Source organism: Nomia melanderi, chromosome 2 (assembly GCF_051020985.1).
Source record: "Nomia melanderi isolate GNS246 chromosome 2, iyNomMela1, whole genome shotgun sequence".
Lineage (NCBI taxonomy): Eukaryota > Metazoa > Arthropoda > Insecta > Hymenoptera > Halictidae > Nomia > Nomia melanderi.
This window is the reverse complement of record NC_135000.1, coordinates 22,051,169-22,069,584: the sequence shown is the minus strand read 5'-3', so window position 1 is coordinate 22,069,584 and position 18,416 is coordinate 22,051,169. Positions and strand designations below refer to the sequence as shown.

The following is an 18,416-nucleotide window of genomic DNA, read 5'->3' as shown; positions in this document are numbered from 1 at the left end:
CGGTTGGGTGAAAAACGGAGACAAGAGGATGGAAGATGGAGAGGCGGAAAAGTTGAAACAGAGAGAACCGGAAGAATAGACCCGGACAGTCGAAGAGGGAGCGAGAGGGCGCAAAGAAATACGGTCGACGAATGAGGGCGAGAAGATCCGCGGGGCTAGGGGTGGCTGGTTGGTCGTAGGATGAGTATCGAGGTCTGGGGTAGGAGTGGGCTAACTGGGCAACGAAAAATGATAACTTTTGCTGGAATACGCTCGTGGTCAGACGCGCGATGCTAACTTCGCTCCACTTTGCCTCGTTCCCACTCATTCTTGTCTCCCTCGTCCCTCGTCCCACCCCTGTCGTTTGGCGGGAGGCGGTTCGCGGGAGGCGGGGAACGTCGATGTGTTCCTCTTGCCGCGGCATCGCCGGCCAACCACTTCGCCTGCTATTTCATTTCCACGTCTACTCGTGTGTACTCGACCACTTATGTGTATCCGAATGCTGGCTACGCAGCAGCTACTCTCTGTTCATATGTACCGTTAAGGGGAGCCGGGTGGGGGCGGTGAACGAGGACTGGAAAAATGCTCCGACGACCACCATCCATCCAGAGGGGGTTGCACGGACGACGGCAAAAGTGGCGAGTGTTGGTACCGGTTGTTTTATATTTCTGTTAATTTTACACTTTCCCCCGCCGCCCTGGTCCCCATCAACTCCCGGCTCGGTTTTCCGTAACGCGCGACCGATAGCGCGTCCCGCGCCGCTCGTTAACATTGTCCGCCGCTTAAACGACGCATCGGGGAAAAAGCGAGAAGGCGACCGCGCGCGACGCGTTTCGCACCGGTTTTTCAGCGATGTTCGACCGTTCTGTGGCGATCCCGATGACTTTCCGACGCTGTTTTTTCCCCGTCGAGCTTCTTTTTTCCGACGGGTAATTTGATACACTTTTTGGCCGGGCTCCAAGCTAAACGCGACGCGTTTTTACCCCCCAGAGCGTTGCACGCGAGAGACTGCGGCACTCTCGTGCTGCACCTGATGCACCGCGACGGATATGTGTGCGCGACGCTTTGGGGTGGCTTCAAAATGGCGTCCCGTGGCCGTACACCGTGATGCTCAGTTCGTGCCTAGCGCGACGCGCTCGTTATTCGGTTTTCTTCGCGACGGTTGGGATTTTTGTGGAATGTAATGCTTCCTTAAATTTGCTTTTTACTATTCTATCTGGTAACGGCTAATCGATAGTTTGGTCAAATCTAACGATTAACAACTGAAATTCAGCAGTAATGAATATGATCGAAAGTCAATAAATCCTACAGTAGGAGCGCTCAGAAATCATCGGCAATCCTTTAGCAGATAAAGTGATAATAAATTCAACAGATCATGAATATTAAAAAGGTAGATAGTATTCCATAAAACCTTTGCCTTTTCTTAAACACCTTTAGTAAGCTAGAAGTCCATCAAAATCTGCAGCTCAATATTAACCGTGTAGACAGTTTCACAGTAGATAATGAAGAAATACTAGTAAGTGTCTACTTAATTCGGTATTCACTCCTTCCAAAGATGGACGGCCGCCAGCAGACAATCCTCAAGACGCAGCCGCTCCATTATTAATTAAAGAATACGCGTGCACAAATATTCCCTTTGTCGCAACCCGCTCTTTCCGTCGCGCCGTGCCCTCGGTCTGCTTTCTGACTCGAAAAAATAAAAAAAAAAGAAAGGGACGAGAGAAAAAGAACCCGAAGCAAAGCTCTCGCGCATTTCCGTCGCAGAGAATCCTCGTTAGCGGCGCCGCGACATCATCCCCTTAAAACTCAAAGGGTCTCCGCTCTCCTTTTGCGGTTTCCGATCGAAGCGCGCGCCGCGCCGTCGTCCTTTGGAGTCCGGCGACCTCGAGGGTTCCCAGCAACGTGGCCATCGGCCAGCGGCACCGACCGGCTCGCAACAAAATGGCGTCCTTTCAGACCCTCTCCACTCTGAACCGCCGACCGCAACGCAAGCTACAAAGGGGACACCACGTGGCCCGGTAAGAGGAGAACCGTTCGAAACCGTCGGACGAGAACCAAAAAGGGAACAGCAGAAAGGAACCGCGAGAAAAGTCGAAGAATTCTTCCAAAAATCACGACGCTGGATGAAAGCGGTCGAGGGTCACCGAGGGCCAAGAAAGTGGACGAGGTGGCGAAATAATGTTTCGAAAAATGACCCTGAAGAATGGGGATGTGGGAGGGACTGCGGATACATCAGTACAAAAGGGTGGAAGCGGAAGCGAGCGCGAGAACGAAGGACGCGCGGTGGAGGGGGCTGAATTTTTGGAGGGAACGAGGAACCGAGACAGGGAGGAAGGTTAGAACCGAGGGCGGAGAGGGTAGCGAGGTGAGGGAGGGAGGAGGACAGAGGGCAGAATGGTGGGAAGATAGAGGAGAAGAGAAAGGGGAGAGCATCCTCTGGTAGCAGCCGGCAGCCAGTCAGCCAGCCCCGGCCAACATCGACCCGGCTAGCTGCTCTCTGCCCATGCGCAACAATCTTAGCCCAGGGCTAGTGATGGGCCCGATCCAATTCCCGACTTACAACTTCGCCTGTTACTTTTGTTACGCGGAATCTAATGCGTTGTCAACAGGAACGAATGTGGCTCTTCGACCGGGGGAGGCTGCGACTTCAATTATCGGACGTCGGGATCGACTGGACAGCTTGTCTCGATGAGTTGTTGCTCATAGTTGTTCCCTAGTTTTTCGCGTTCTTCTTCGGTATTTTTAGGGAACCGTGCTGGATAGTTAGCTTGAGATAAGGGATGACGAAGGATTTGCTAACTTTCGCTGAACAATGATCGGGATTTCTTGTTGATCCTGTGTGGTTTGATACTAGAGAGTTTATTGGAATGTTGATGGACGATTGAACTTTCATGTTGAGATTTAGTGAAATTTCTTTGTGACGATACATAAAATAGCTGCGTGGTTATTAATAATTTTTGAAAAAGAAATTATGTAAAGTTTTGTATGAAGTTACTATAACGAATCTTCGTAGTGACACGAACATAACTAGAATTGAGAATTAAAGAATTGAAAACTAGTGGAACTACTCTCGGAGCTTCAATATTCGATCGCCATTTAAAAAATATGATTTCAATTTTAAATAGTTATAGTAGTTCTTACTTTCTTAATGCTATGCACTATGAAAATTCGTCAAGTGCTCCCCGGCATGTGTTACGCCGTTTAGATTTCATGGAGGCCAGTTGGGATTTCGATGGATTCCGACATATTAATGAAAATATTTTCCCCGTGCACCGTGATCGAAAATGTTCTGCCACTTGTTTACCGGCCCACTATTTTGCTTGAATCGTGGATGCGGGTACAGAGGACGTGTCATCGACAAAATATTTGTAGACGATATTACTGGTTTCCGATTAGCGCCGACCGATGGGAAAGAGTGAAACGGAACGCCATGGAATGTTTTCCGAGGAGTCCTTCAACGTGACTGGAAAATATTCGACGTTCCGGCACAATAAATACTGTCAATGCAAACGATTTATACGAGAGCTGTTGCTCGTGTTTTTGCCGTGTCTCTCGACGTCGCTTGCCCATCGCGAACGACCCTGTAACCCGTGACATATTTTCATTACCATCTTTCGCAACTCGCGATCTCTTTTTCGTGAAACATTTCTGTCGAATATAAATCATTAAACTATCATATCATTTATCACGAAAAAAGGGGATGCTTAAATGTTTCTGCCTTAATAACGTTAACTTAAATTCGCGTATTTAATTTCAAAATATTCGATAAAAACATATTTTAATTATCGGTGAATCTTGCCCATTTCGAAATAAAATTGTTATTCACTTTATTGCTAGTTGAATGAATGGGTATATTATCAGATTGTGAGTTGAATTGTTTTTTTTTTTTAATTTCTTTCTCTAGGTGTAAAATGGTTGGTAAGTGGATGGAAAATGAATTGTGTTATTCTTCAGGAATCTCGTTCCGTGAAAGGCGCGGCGGTACCGGTGTTTAGAATCCGTTTGAAACGGTTATTAATTGACGGTTCTCCGCGGGCTAGGATCGTCCACTTGGTGCCATGAGCACCCGTACTTCGTCATCCCTCCCCGAAAACTATGAGGCGTTTAATTAACTTCAGTGTTCGTGGAAAGAGAACGGGGAATTCAGATGCAAATGCCGTGACACGCCCACAGGACGACCCTTTCTTCTTCCGGTTAAAACACAACCATCACGGGCGACCGCTGGTTGGACGGATACCCTTCTCCGTTGGAATTTAAATTCTGCCCCCCCAGGAACACATAATTTACCGTTTAAGAAATCTAATCGAGAATATTGTCGATCCTCTGGAAAAACGGTTTCATCATTTCTTTTTTTGTCGGCGAAAACGAAGTAAACAATTATTCCTGTTCGATCGAATATTCGATGTTAACCTCTTTCTTTGCACAACGTCTATAATTTACTGTTAGCAAAAGGAATATAAGTTAAATATTGACATCAGAAAAACAGTTGGTGTTTCTGTAGTACTTGAGAAAAAAATTGATGAAATTTCAGTTGAAATGTTTGTCGTGTACCTAGCTTGATATTAGTAAGCCAAGATTTAATGGTATTCGATAATTGAGATTTCAAAGTATTTTTTTTTATATTCCTAAAAGAATAAATTGAACGTATAGCAAGGATTTTCTATTCATTGCTTTTCTTTAATATTTAATAATTAACCTTCCACAGCAAGTTTTAAGACATTGCAAGATACTCGAATAAAACGTAATAACCAGAAACGTTACTAAAGTAAGAGGAATTACGATTATAGTACACATAAACCGACAAATGTACAAATTTTAAAACAATCGTCAAAAATATAGTTTCACAATTGTCCAACATGAATGGAAAAGATTTTTCAACGTAAATAGAAAGTAAGCACCAGCGGAATCGCGTTATTGACACAAGGGTTCATCGACGAATTAATTTCCCTATATTACAGTCGCATCTGCGATTAATTAGCCATCGGGCCGAAATAAGTGCGCGCGAAACGTGCAACTAATTTCGTAATTGCGCAACGTCCCGGCGAAATTCAGATTCCCGCGAATTTATTCTCGTTTATTGTCACCATTTTGCGAGCGTGGGAGAAGGCACGGGCGATCGCGCGCGCGCAGCAATCGCGTGAAAGATACCGAGAAAGATTAAATTTACGCGGCACGAACCGCGCTCGTAATGCGGAAGGCACGTACGAGATCGAGGGATAATGCGATTCGGCTTTTTTCATTTCCGCAGTGGTTCGTGTCGCGCGTTGTTCAGCCGGAAAGTGAAACAGTCCGTAATAGCACGGCCAACATTTTTCCATCGTGTATTTAAATGTATCTGGCGTGTAAAGGGTTCAACCGTCTATTTAGGTGGAACGAATTTTATAATACGCGATCTACAATTACGCAAGATCTAGCAGCTATAGACAATCAGCAGTTCGCTTACTAACACCATCGATACAGTAATATCTAAACTAGTGCCCCTCAATTCAACAACACAATCTAACCTTAACTCAATTTCCAATGAGACCCGAAGAAATCCTATAAAAAACCTCTCCAATAATGGACAATTCATCTAAAACAATCGAAACTTACCAGAATTCTTTCAATACCCCAATATCCTAAACCAGCCTCAAAACCCTCCACTTTCAAACTTTCCCGAAGGAAATCGTCGAAACTCTTAAAGCAGTCCTCAACAATCATCGAAGTTACATTTAACAAGTCCACCGCACCCCAAAGAAGTAGAACAAGCAAGGAAATCGTTATCATCGCACAGTTTTGTGTACATTTACCCTCGCGTTCATTGGTCGAACCAAAATTCTTTCATCGCCAGCGGTCAAACAGGAGTCTCCAAGGGGTTGCCGTCACGGGATACCCGTGTCCGTAGCCGCATCACGGTCCAGGACGGAGATGAAAGACCGATCAACGGCTTTAACGTTTTGGATTCCCCGAGGAAGCCCCGCGGATAAGATCCCAGTGACCAGCAGGGAACCGCGGACGCCGGGCTTCCCCTATCGCGGGCAAAGTGCCGGGACCGTTTTGAACGTTGGTCGAGCCGAGGGGATGGACGGTCGCTGCGCGATTGAGCTGGACGAAGGAGGCACGGGATGAAAAGGAGCGTGGGGGAAGGAAAAAAAATTACTAAATCCTATCTGAATCAGTGGCCCATTGAGACGGCGGTTTGATATCGACCGTGGATATCTCTCCGGTCCTTTTCAAAGGAAACCAGCAGCCCGGGTAGCGTGTCGCGGATAGGCTAGGGTGGATAGGGCGGGCGGCGCGGCGAAACGGCGAAGAGGAAAAGCGGAACAAGAAGAAGGCTTATTCCTGACAATACATCCTTCGACGTAACGCGAGGGTGTGCTGACTGGCAGACAGACAGAGAGACAGACAGACAGCTCCTGTCTACCGGATACCCAAGCAAAATCTGCCCGTCTCCTATCAACCAGCTTCCCATTCCTCGTGACAGTGAGAGAGGATCGTGGTACACCCCATCGGCGAGCCGATTTCTCAGTGAATCGCGGGTATTGAATGGAGCAGCGCGTGTATCGAGGGAAACAGGAGCGAACCGAGATTTCTGGCTGGGAGGAAGCATGTTCGCGCGTCGGGAAACGGTTGTTGGTATTTGGACGCATTGAAAAATGCGTGAATGAAACTGGGGAGAGGGTGTCTGTAGACCGAGGTTCGGCGCTGGAAATTAAGATGCTGATTGTTGATGAAATCTCTTGTAAGATCATTCCCTGGTATTGCGATAAGGTTCCATGGGAATGATCGATGGGCGTTTCTGGAGCTTCGGCGTGGAATTATGCAATTACCGAATAATCGAGTCGACGAGTTTCTGTTACTTTTTAGAAATTACAAAGATGCATTCATTAAGATCATAATTCCCTTACATTTCAGTTTGTTCGTCACTATATCGCCTGATCTGTGAATATCCTAGCCCTATGTTCTCAACAATTACGAAGGAAATCAAGCCATTAAAATTTCTCCGCTAATTCCAGTATTAAAGCCTATTCATCTGTTACAAATCCACCAACGAAACCGCTCCGCCCACAAAAACACCCTTTCAAACCTCCCAACGTACTGCCCGGTGCGCTTCCGTCAAATTGATCTTAATCCCGCATTCCAGCCGTCACTCCGTCGAAATGCGTTTCCCCATTGATTATTGTATCCAGCGTTAGCGACGCGGTATTTTTCAGCGGCGAGCGCTTTAATCTTTCACGAAACGCCGCGAGAGCCCTTTTCCGTATTCCTGTCGCAAAATCGCGATCATACATTCATCGGGTTCTCCCCGAATCAACCACCATCCCCTTCCCTCTCGCCCTCGTTGTCGCGGCGTCTGGCTTCCACTCACGTTCCCCGATCGGTGCACACTCGACTACGGTGCGAGAGAGGCTGACAGGAGCTCGAAGGAGGGAAAAGGGATAGAGAGAGATGGACGGATCGATTTATAACGAAAGGTTCGACGATCACTTACGGGTGGGGGTGGGTTCGTAACGGGACACCCTGTAGGAGCGGACCGTGGGCGGCGGACAGCGCGTTTTGCGGTGACAGAGCGTGTCTGATGGAGGGTTGTCACGGTATGGGAGCACCCCTCAGACTTCGATATTAAAGCCCTCCTAATATAAGAGCAAAAGCTGCCAGTTCTCTCTCGCTCGCCCTTCGCTTCTCTCTCTCCACGTAGAGACGTCGATATGCTCGTTTCAAACCTTTCTCTCCTTTCTCGCTGCCCTCCCATCACTTGAAAATCTTCTGGCCGGCGATACTGACTTTTGTGCGAGCCACCGGCCCCCCCGGCTGGATTTGTGGGTAAGCGAGTGGGCGTGCGAGGGTGGATCGCGAAAGGGATGGACAGATTTATTAAGCGCCGGCGAACGCGTGCGGGTTTACTGCACCGTGAAACGCGTGTAGGACCGTGCAAATTCGAGGGATTCGAATGGATCTTCGGTCTGGGATGGTCGGGATCTTGATCGTGTGTCGATTTTTAATCAGCCCGGTCATGGCGTGGGTAGCTTGAGAATAATAGGAGTTGGAAACTGTGGCATTGTCGGTATTGTAGCTTTATTATACGAGTTTAGTGAACGAGCAAAGTAGGAAGGACGATGTGTTACTTTTAATCGGATCGAATCACTCGGAAGAATTTATATTCTAGCGGAAGCGATAAATTTTTGATAGATTTTCTTGGATTATTCTCTTCGTTCATCTATCGTTAACGTTGTTAGCATTGGAACTACTATTGATATTAACTCAGAATTATTATTATTAATATTAAAATTACCAAGTGTTTGAAACGATCAATTTCCTAGAAACATTACGAAAGAATATCTTCTCAAGTTTCCTTCGACGTACATTCCACAAACGAAAATCCAAATTTCTCGATTAATATTGAATACAAATACTGCATAACTGCAGTATCTATACGACAAGAAACCCAGCAGCATCCATTTCAACGGGTAGTCCCAGTGTCAACCCCCGAACACCACAATCAGCGCTAAGTAAATCAACCAATTCGTCCATTTCCGTTGTTCCGTTCGCCGGAAACCGACCGGAAAAAAATCGGCGGAAGAGGACGAGCGTTCCTCGAGAGGTGGAACGACTCGACTGCATGCTTAGATGCGTGCAGACAACGGCGGCGACGTTGCACGTGTGCGGGAACGCGTGCACACCCCTGCTTCCCGGCTTCCGTATCCATCCGACACGCGCCATTGACCACGAATACGCGTCAGATAGGCGACGGGGGCCCGTGGATCTCCTCAAAAATCAAGTTATCTCCATTCTCCGCGCCCCACGGAGCCGTCGCACCGTTTTTTTCCAACTTGGCCCGGGCTGCACCGCACGAATTTATCGGAAATACCGGGCGCAAGATTACGAAGGATATCGTCGGTTTATTCTCGTACTAGACGGGTCGCGGGAATTTCTACGGGATTCACCATACACGATTCCCTTGCACCCCCTAGATTTACCTAGATTTCCTTTCGGATTGCCCGGGAATCCATAACAGGTTCAGTGGGGGAGTTGTTATACGATTTCAGCGATGAAAATGTTGGTTGCTTAAATGTAACTCTAAATTCGTTTCTTAAATTGGATGTTTCATTAGCACTCTCACTCCCACGTCATCCAAATTCGGGCGACACCATTTTTTACATGAAATTACACGTTCATTTTCTTGATAACGCATCGAACGAATCGAAGTTTTTTGGATATACGAAGTATAAGAAAGACAACAGAGCAGTCATTATGAAGTTTTTACTTGGAAGTCAAAGTGCTAGTTCAATTAATACTGAATCGCTACATATTCTGGAAATATTTAAACATGTGAAATGAGTTTATTTAATTCGGATTTGCGGGGATTCGAGTGTTATAACGAAATTCAACGGAGTTATCTGTCGATCAGGCTTGTCCTCGATATCGTTTGCATGTTAAAGATTTGTGTATAGTAAAGGTCACTCACGGTGATTCGAGTGTCCCAAATGCCGAGCCATTTGAAGTCCCGTATCCGTTTTCTATCAGGCAACTCCAGAAAGATGTCCGTCTTGTTGAACGCTCGCAGCTTCTCCGGGTCTCTGCGCAGAACAGACGAAAAAATAGAGAAAACATCGGAGAACCATCGGCGGTCCATTGTGCTTGTAACTGTTCTAATAGTACCGCTCGTTCACACCGAGCAAATGTCACCAACGATCGAACCGAAGCATCGTCGATTTTCAACTACTGATTACTTCACTGGTAACGCCACTTTCAAGAGAAAATTTCATTTCCTCTTATAAAAATATTTGAAAATAAAGATCTGTAGATGCAATTCTGCAGAGACACTAAAGCATTAAAAAATCAACACCTTGAAAATCATACAAGGTCATAGCAATATTAAATCAATAACAACACAGTCCAATGAATAAAACTATACTAAAACCACAGCAAGTATCATTTGCTCAAACATCAACTTAATCCACTGGCAAACATTACATCGAATCAAATTATCACATCAATCTCCCTTTCATTAAAATAACACCTATTTTAAATAACACCTACTCAAAGCTCTCTCTTTATTCAATCATCTACAAGCATTATTTATTTTCTTATCATTTTCAATAAACAAATCGATCTTTGCATTCACAGTTACTGTATTCGCGATTTCAGCCTCGAAGCCTTACGCGTCCAACTTATACAAGACCCAGTTGAATTCAGCTTGGAAAATACCGATCTAAGGGGTAGTTCGAAGAAGCGGCTTCCTGTTTACGACTTTTCCCGCTGAAACTCGGTGGAGACAAGCGGGAAACGGCAGCGGTGCGGCGGGTCGAAACGTAATAAAGTGCTCGCGCGGATGAAATCCGAACGAGATCGGCGTATAATTCCCGTTTTATTAACTGCACCCCCGCGATCCGTTCGTCCGGCCTTCCTCCTGTTTCCATTCAGCCCCCGCGCGCCCCCTCCGTTCCGCGCAACGCGCTCTTTGAGTTTCATTTCGTCCCTTGGTTACGGTATGCGGCTTTCGTTCGACAGCCGCCCACTCCTCGCTCCCTTCCGCTCCTTCTTTCCCTTTCTTTTGGCATTCGGCTCCCGCCGTGTCAACCCTGACCGCACGCGCAACCCAACCGCGTTCCGCGCGTTTCATTCTTGGTCGTTCGTGCGAGAATGACTGGCCGTGTATGGGGCGAGAGGACTTTCTTGGGACCCTTTCAAGTGGCCCTGTACGCCGTCCGAAATGTCTACCGGAAAGAAAACCCTACTCTTTTCTTAGATCCCGGTTTTCTTTTAGAAAGTTTCACCTTAGAGGAATGAGGGATGGATGCTTGTAAGAAGCGTGATACATTCGCTCGTTGCTTTATGAGAAGCAGCTGGAATTATGTGATATTTCCACTCGTTGCTTTATGGGAATTGCATGGAGGTATGTGGTAGTTTAACGTGTTGTTTTAGGTGAGACTGATGGTACTGTGTGATATTTCAATTCGTCGCCTTGTGTAAAATGGAGGACACTATATGAAATGGAAATTTGAACACTGATTATTGTGCAGTCAAATTGATTTCTATTTCATTAGAAGGATTATAAGAGAATTCTCCTTTTACTTTAACAAAATATATACTTTTCACCTTCGCAATAATTTTTCAGTTACCTATTCTCAATTTCATGGTACAACATTTTCGACGTCCAATCATTCATAAGAAATCGCCACGGTTAACCCTTTGCACTCTAGAGACACCTCAGTCGCCAATTGATTTTACTCAGTAAAATTGTAAAGCTTGATATTTAATATTAAACTTCGTATAACGCATCGATATGTGAAATATTGAAATGAAATAGATTTGTTCCTCGATTTATATTGTAATTATATTTATATCTCATTACAAAAGTATTGAGTATTTCCAGTGAAACACTTCTGGAGTACAAAGGGTTAAAAAAATCTCTCAACTTTATATATCGAACACTTTAAAATAGCAATCTCCAATTCCTCCGAAACTGTGCGACGCGCAGCGTCACTCGGAATTTGAATAAACACCGAGCGTGCCAGGATCAACCGTCCTGCCACAGATTCGTTTCGTTGAAAGGGAAAGTAGAAGCGTGGGAAGAAGAGCGAATTCATCGGGGCAGAATCCGATAACGACGAGATGTATCGGCTTAAAACGGACAACGGTCTTACCTGCCTTTCTCCACAGGCGGATACGGGATTAGGTAACCATCCTGCTGGCTAGGATTGGATGTGTTGCCGGCCAAGAAGTGCGCGCGCGCGCCGATTCCGTCGTAAGTGAAGCCCTTTATGAACAGCATCGACTCCCCCACGGCGAACACGTCGCCGCTGACATTGCGTCCCTCCATCCGCAGGGATCCGATCGGTTTGCCGTAATAGTTGGGCGCGTTCTTCACATCGCCTGAAACGAAACGAGACCCGGGATCAGAATTGATGATCACCGGTTGCTACTCGAACGCGTATTACATTCGAGGTCCTCGGATTCCTTTTTCCATTGACTACCTTCCCCCCACTGCTAACGAACAAAGTTACGCCCCGGATCTCTCTGTCAAATGGGAACGTCGCGAGTTATTAAAGAAGTTAACGGTAGTTTTGATCTTTGCGCCACTGGTTAATGCAGCAATTATAGTCGCCTTGCCTCGGAAAACAAGGAGAACCGTGTTCTCCGGCCATGGAGAGTTGTATAAGTTTTCCACGATATCGCGACAACTCTCTGTAAAAGATGCAATATTTGAAATTTTAGAGATAGCTCTAATGTTCTTGAAACATTTATTCTGTTTCGTATATTTGGAAATAATAATTCTGAATAATATCAAATACTATAATATAACGTTTGCTGAACATTCAAAAGGAAACCTGCTCACTTCGAGAGTAGAAGATTCAAGAACTAATTGTTCCATCGTTGGGAACCACGATAATATCACGATTCTATAAGAAGTCGTATCGAAAACAGAAGAGAATAGAATAGTTTTAAACGGTGAACGGGTTGAACATTGAAATTTCAGGTTTAGCGTTCGAGCGAAATCGACCCTAAACGTTCACAACCACGAAAAGACACGATGGTGGCCGGGACTTGATTCGGAGCTCGGCTCGTGGCTGGCAAAGGGGGAAGTACGGTTTCACCCTCGTGATATAGGTTGGACGCATCGCCGCCCCGATACAAAAGCGGCGCCTGGACCGGTCGGCTGTGCCGCGATTTGCATGAATTTCATTTCATTTGCTCGACAGGCCCATAAAGTCGGGCGAGGCCAGGCGAGGCGAAGCGGGCGGGTTCGAAGAGCCTGGCGGCAGTAAAGATCACCGAACGTTTATGTGAAAACGTTCGTTCGGCTCCGACCACGGCGCTGATCGCCTTGAAACGCTTCGGCTCGAGATTAGCGGCCGCGTTTAAATGTTCAAAGAGAAGGAGAACGGAACGACACGGGAGGGGAGATTTCGCGAGATTGCTCGCGATCAGACGGGATTTATTTCCGGCTCCATCGGGCCCCCGACGAAATACGCAACGAACGCCATCGTAAAAGATCGGATTTCATTTGCGGAAATTACTCGAACCTAACCGAGAAATCGTTCTGCGTAAAACGGACGACACGATTGTCGGCGGCGTTGGAACGGGATTGTTTAGAAGCAGATATTTTTTTCTCTATTTCAAAGGCGATCGTTACGTGGTATTGACTTTCTAGATTATTGACCTTCCGAATTCCTTAACACGTTCGCTATCAGCGATTGTTTTGGTGACGATCTTCTCAATTGTAATATTTTATTTAACCCAAGAAATCTTGTAAACATTGTAGAATATTGAAAAAATGAAACTGAAACGAGTTATTGAGTTTATAAATGTAATGTCGTAGTTTATAACTTTAAATAATAATATTTGCGGGACTAATTTAATTTGATTGTATAAAAGGATTACGACTGTCACAAATATGCGACGCTGGTAACGAACGTGTTAAATTGGGTTCGAGTATGATGCTAGTGTTTGGAAGAAAATTGTAACGATGATAAATTGAACTTGGTCAGACGTGGCTTAGGATAATTGTAATTTTTAGACGTACCAGTCAACGTGCCGATTCATTTTTTGTTTTTGCATTATTCTTACACTTTTCAAGGAACATTTGAGAGTTTTCATACAGGGCGCGTGTACTTTTTTTCAAGCGGAAAACCGACACCCCGTAATTCTCTCAATTTCATGCCCGACAAGTGTACGGATTCCTCTTGAAAATTCATCGCAATCGGCTTAATAGCTCGGAATTTTGGATTTAGGACATACGTAGCGACGTTCGTTTGTGGATCGACGGCGCCGGTGGGTTTTTCGCTAGCCGGGATATCCGGCCGCTGCGGATTTACGGCGGAAAATATTAAACAATTTTATATTTTCAATAATCGAATTCGATCCTGAAAAACGGTGTGGATTACTCGCCCCTTTGCCAACCTATCTTCCTGTGTACAGCTCGCCGGATAAAAATTCCGTGCGAGTTCATGTTACAACAGTAACAGGGGAATAAATATATGGAAAAAAATTAATACCAATGGAAAATTGTTACAAGTATCCCCTTGTCCTCTGACTGTTAACTCTAGCAAGATCAGAAAGTAATTCCTCCGATCAACGATATATCACCAAAGTTTCAATCTACACCTTTGTGTAAAATATAAAAACAAAATTTGATTCTTTGTCCCCTAATTCCTCTAATAATGCCACCCAAAAGTCATTTTCATTTAAGTAAAGCTGTTGCTCCTTAACAACATATTAATTCAAAGTCTCTAATATCCTCAAAACCTGTATTGAATTGTTCAGTACATCTTCATTCGACAGCAATCATTTTCCATACTATAGTTCCCCTCAAACAATTGAAAAGCGCGGGTGATGAGCACCGTGGCGGTAAGCGTGTTAAACACCGAGGCGCCCATGTATTCCCGCGAGACCAGGAAAGATCCAAAACAGAGTGGAACCGGTCGCGGGATTGAGTTTCCATCGGGACGCGTTCAAAGTCCGTCCCCAATTAATTTCCATTGAACAATCCCGCCCCTCCCTGAACAGACAACGTCGGTCCCCGCGATTTTTGTTCCGCGCGAAACGCCGGGGATAATTAACACGTCGGTGGCGGCGGCGGTCGGTGTGCTCGTCCGAAACGCGGAGTCGAGGCTTTTAGTCCACCCTCCGCGTCTCCGTCGTCCGCCCGCTGCTCCAACCCCCTTCGTTCACCCCGTTCGCTAGCGATTGTATTGGCGAACGGTCCCGGAGCGCGGGGTTCTTCTCGAGCAGCGCGTCGTCGTGGTCGTCATCGTCCCCGCGTGCAACCCCCGTTCGCGTCCCGGTATAGCAGGATATTACGGTGATGCGACAATGAACGCGGTGATCGCTATCTGGCCGGTATTGGGGACGCCACCCCCTCTTTCTCTTTTTCTGTTTCCCTCGTTCCGGCCGCACCGGCGCGCAGCTAAAATCGGATAGCCGATCGGCGAGGAAGAGAGAGAAGAGTGCTTGAAAAGAGGGGGATAGAATAAGTGAATGAAATCGGGAAGGGGGTGGGAAGGAGAGAGTAAGAGTGTGCAGGCGGATAGAGATGGGAGTAGAGCGAAGGGAGAAAGAGAGGAAAAGGGTGAAGACAGGAAGATAGAGGAAGATAGCGAAGGGAGGACGGAAGAGTGAGAAAGAGGGTGAAAGAAGAAAGAAAGAGATAGAGGATAGAAATAGGGTCCCGATGACTACTCGAAACAGGGAGAAGGGGAACCGGGATATCTACTAGTAAACACTCGGGGTGTCTCGCGTGCACTGTGCTCGTGTAAGCTGGGTTCTGCGTGCGTACGCGACCGTCGCCTAAACTACCCCCGACTGGTGCTTAAACTGCCTCCCCTTTTATTATGGGCCGCGACGGTTATTGGATTGTACCGTGCTATTTGTTGGCTGCCACGCTAATGGATCCATAATCACCGGGACGAATTAACGGTGCGCGACGATGGCGACGATGGGGCGCTACTTTAAACACCGTCGCCGCGACCTTTCCTAGGGGCTGGCTAGAAAGGACTGTCTCTTTACGAAGGATGACATATCATTCTTAATTAGCGATTGATTGTTCGATCGTGGGACATTGACAGGTAACCAATGGTAGCTGACTTTTACGAGAATCCTACTTAAACACGAATTAATTCCAACAGCTGGTTTATTAGTCGAACTATAATTACTATTCGAAATGGTAAGGAGTCAAAGAATTCACCGGATGAGATTCTAGTTTCCAAATGAGACAGAGATAAAAGTACGCGAGCGTCCGACAAAACAATAAGACCAGTTCAAAGAGCAACCAAAGAACAGAACAATAAAAACTGTGACTTAACCCAACATCGTAACGTCGGGATTATATTCCCAAGCTCGACTGACCCAAAATCCTCCGACGACCATAGAGGACGCCAAAATCCCCAGAGATCCCTGACCAAAAAACCGTCGCCATCCGAGTTACCGAAGAGTCCTGTATCCCCGCGGTGTGTAACCGCGTCGGGGCGTCAACTCGGAATCGTGACGGACGTCTTAGAAGGGACCCGGGTCCGCGTATATCCTGAGAGGTTCGTCTGAAAGCAGGATATGATCCCGGAGTGGTGAGGGTAGCTCGGTCAACATTTGAGCGGGGCAAACATCGCTCAGCCGCGCGCTTCTTCCCTACGGTCCCTGCGGTGATCCGTGGCCGATCTCTCGATGAGACTCCTAGTCCTTGCAGCTTGCTCTTTCGCTCTCTGCCTATCCATCCATCCATCTCCGCTCTGCGGAGCCGCCCGCGCCGGTCTTAGCCTGGTCTCTCATCCATGGGCCACTGCGAGGGAATACCTTAGCCCCCGGGCGTCCCGGCACAAAGCATATTGCATGTGCTCCAAACACACAATTGCGCGCCCGGGACAGGCGGAGACCCGTCAGGGTTCGTTACCTCCTGGCGTCGATGGTCTTCGCTCTTTCGATCGGATTCAACGGATCCCCTCTCGCTCTCTCCCTCGCCATCGCCGCGCCGACCAGCCTCCGGGCACCCGTTTAATGAGGATAGTCATGAAAAATTTACTCGTTATCTCTTGCTCCGGCGCGAAACGATACCCGAAGCCGGCTCGCGACGCGATACGCTCGTTCTCGACCGGCAACCTCGATATTAAAGAATTACGCCCTTTCCCATGCCCTTCTCTACGCGGCGAATTGTAATCCGCGTTCGGTTTCATTCGGAGCTGCCGCTGCAGAGGAGGTCTTTTGTCTTTGGAACTCGCCGCTGGTACGTGCAGTCTTCAAGGAACTTTGTCTTTTATTTCAAGTTCTTTCTTTCCGTTCTTCATCGCCGTTTTGATTTTTTTCTATCCCCCTTACGACTGGCAAGTATTGTGCGTGGACTTGGGAAGGGTGTTAAAAGAATAACTCGCTGGGAATTGTTGACGCGAGGAAAGCGACTTTCCTTTAGTTTTCTTGTTACTGCGACGGAGGAAGATAAATAAAAATAGTTTCCTTGAGATGGAAGTTCTTAAGGAGGTTTTATTTAATGGAGCTTTAATCTTGGATAGGAGATTACTGAATGTTGTACCTTAGCCTTTCGAACCTCGTGCTTCAGTAACTTGTATCGTTTTATTCTTTTTCTTAGCGTGGAAGAAAGGTGTAGAATCGTATGCGAGAAAAATATATTTCCTTTCATTATCTCGCACGAGAAAGATACCTGGATAAAAGTTTCATCGCAACACTCATCGAAGTGATGATATCAATTAGTCCACAATTTGAGTCTGTCTTAGATCATAAAAATATGTTTCTCTGTTTGTAGCAAATTTTTCATTCCGCGCGCAAGCAATTTTTTTTATCGGATGGTTCTTCGCCAACGAGTGAAACCGTTCCATTTTCACTTATCTCCGTTTTTACCTCGTATACGTATTCAGTTTTGCGCCCGACTATACGCCCACCTGCTTCGGGCTCCCTTTACGATCCGAGTTCCAGAGCAAATTAATTAGGAAGCAAATATTTTTTCGCCGAGGCGGGAAGTCGATGGTTTTTATGGCTTCGGCCGCCTTTGCGCGGCCCCGGGCGTGCATTTAACGAGAAAAGTCTGGAGAATTTCTCTTGTCGCCTTGAAGAAGTTGAAGAAGCCGAGCCGCGATTCCCAGCGAGCCTCCTTCGATTCCGGCTGTAACCGTTCGTTTGCGTTTAAGATCGTCAATTACGAGTCGCGAATCCTTCGTCTTTCCGTTAAGCGAGCTGGAATAGTGAAACAGCGCTGTCAACTTTCGTCGCAGTTAATTGGGGAATCAATTAACAGAAAATGCTTCCTTGTTCGTCGATAGAACCGACGTGCCTTTGGTCCTTCATTTTTTAACCCGTTGCCTTATAATATCGTGTCAGCCTCGTTGAGAGGATTTGAAAAGGAATTTAACAAATATAAATGTCACTCGATTCTTTCCAGTCCAAATTGAATATTATTTTTCTATTATTAATTGCTATACTTCGGAGTAAACGTAGGATTTGTTTCTCTCTTTAATGAATTATAAACAATAGAATGGCTCTGTTGAGCGCAGCTGTGGAAGAAATCGTAGTGTAAAGGGTTAACTAGTGTTAGCATGTATGGACTTGCTTTTTAATATTCTTATTTAATACTTGTAAATTGAAACGACGGGCTACCTAGTTAATCCAATCAGTCATGGTACACACAATACATACGTGCTGCAATTAACACAAACGTAAACTTTCCATTGCCGACCTTTTGCAACGTTAAGCGAGATATTTCCGCTGATTTTGTAACGCAGCTCGCCTCGTGGGACCGATTTAACCCATGGCGAATAATGCTGGATAATCAGAAAGCAAAAAAATTAACACGATACGACTGAAACATGCGACCGCCGGCGAGCCGTTTCCGAATTGGCACGTAACTAGATAGAATCACAGGCGTGTTGCACTTTCACTTTCGCGCCGTGTCCTATTGGCTCTTTTCCGATAAACAAACGCAAGACCGTGAGATCGGGAAAAAGATCGGAGAG

At 46.2% G+C, this 18,416-nt stretch overlaps 1 protein-coding gene across 6 annotated transcripts in view; it reads right to left on the bottom strand.

The window, feature by feature from the left end:
- The window catches only part of LOC116424729 (protein Skeletor, isoforms B/C), a 91,808-nt gene that overhangs the window by 27,184 nt on the left and 46,208 nt on the right, over window positions 1-18,416 (bottom strand). For all 6 annotated transcript variants that reach the window (XM_076364961.1, XM_076364959.1, XM_076364960.1 and 3 more), the window contains exons 3-4: window positions 11,610-11,838; window positions 9,428-9,539 (exon numbers count right to left, since the gene is read on the bottom strand). In XM_076364961.1, the coding sequence (XP_076221076.1) occupies window positions 9,428-9,539; window positions 11,610-11,838 (341 nt within the window). The remainder of the gene's footprint in view (window positions 1-9,427; window positions 9,540-11,609; window positions 11,839-18,416) is intronic.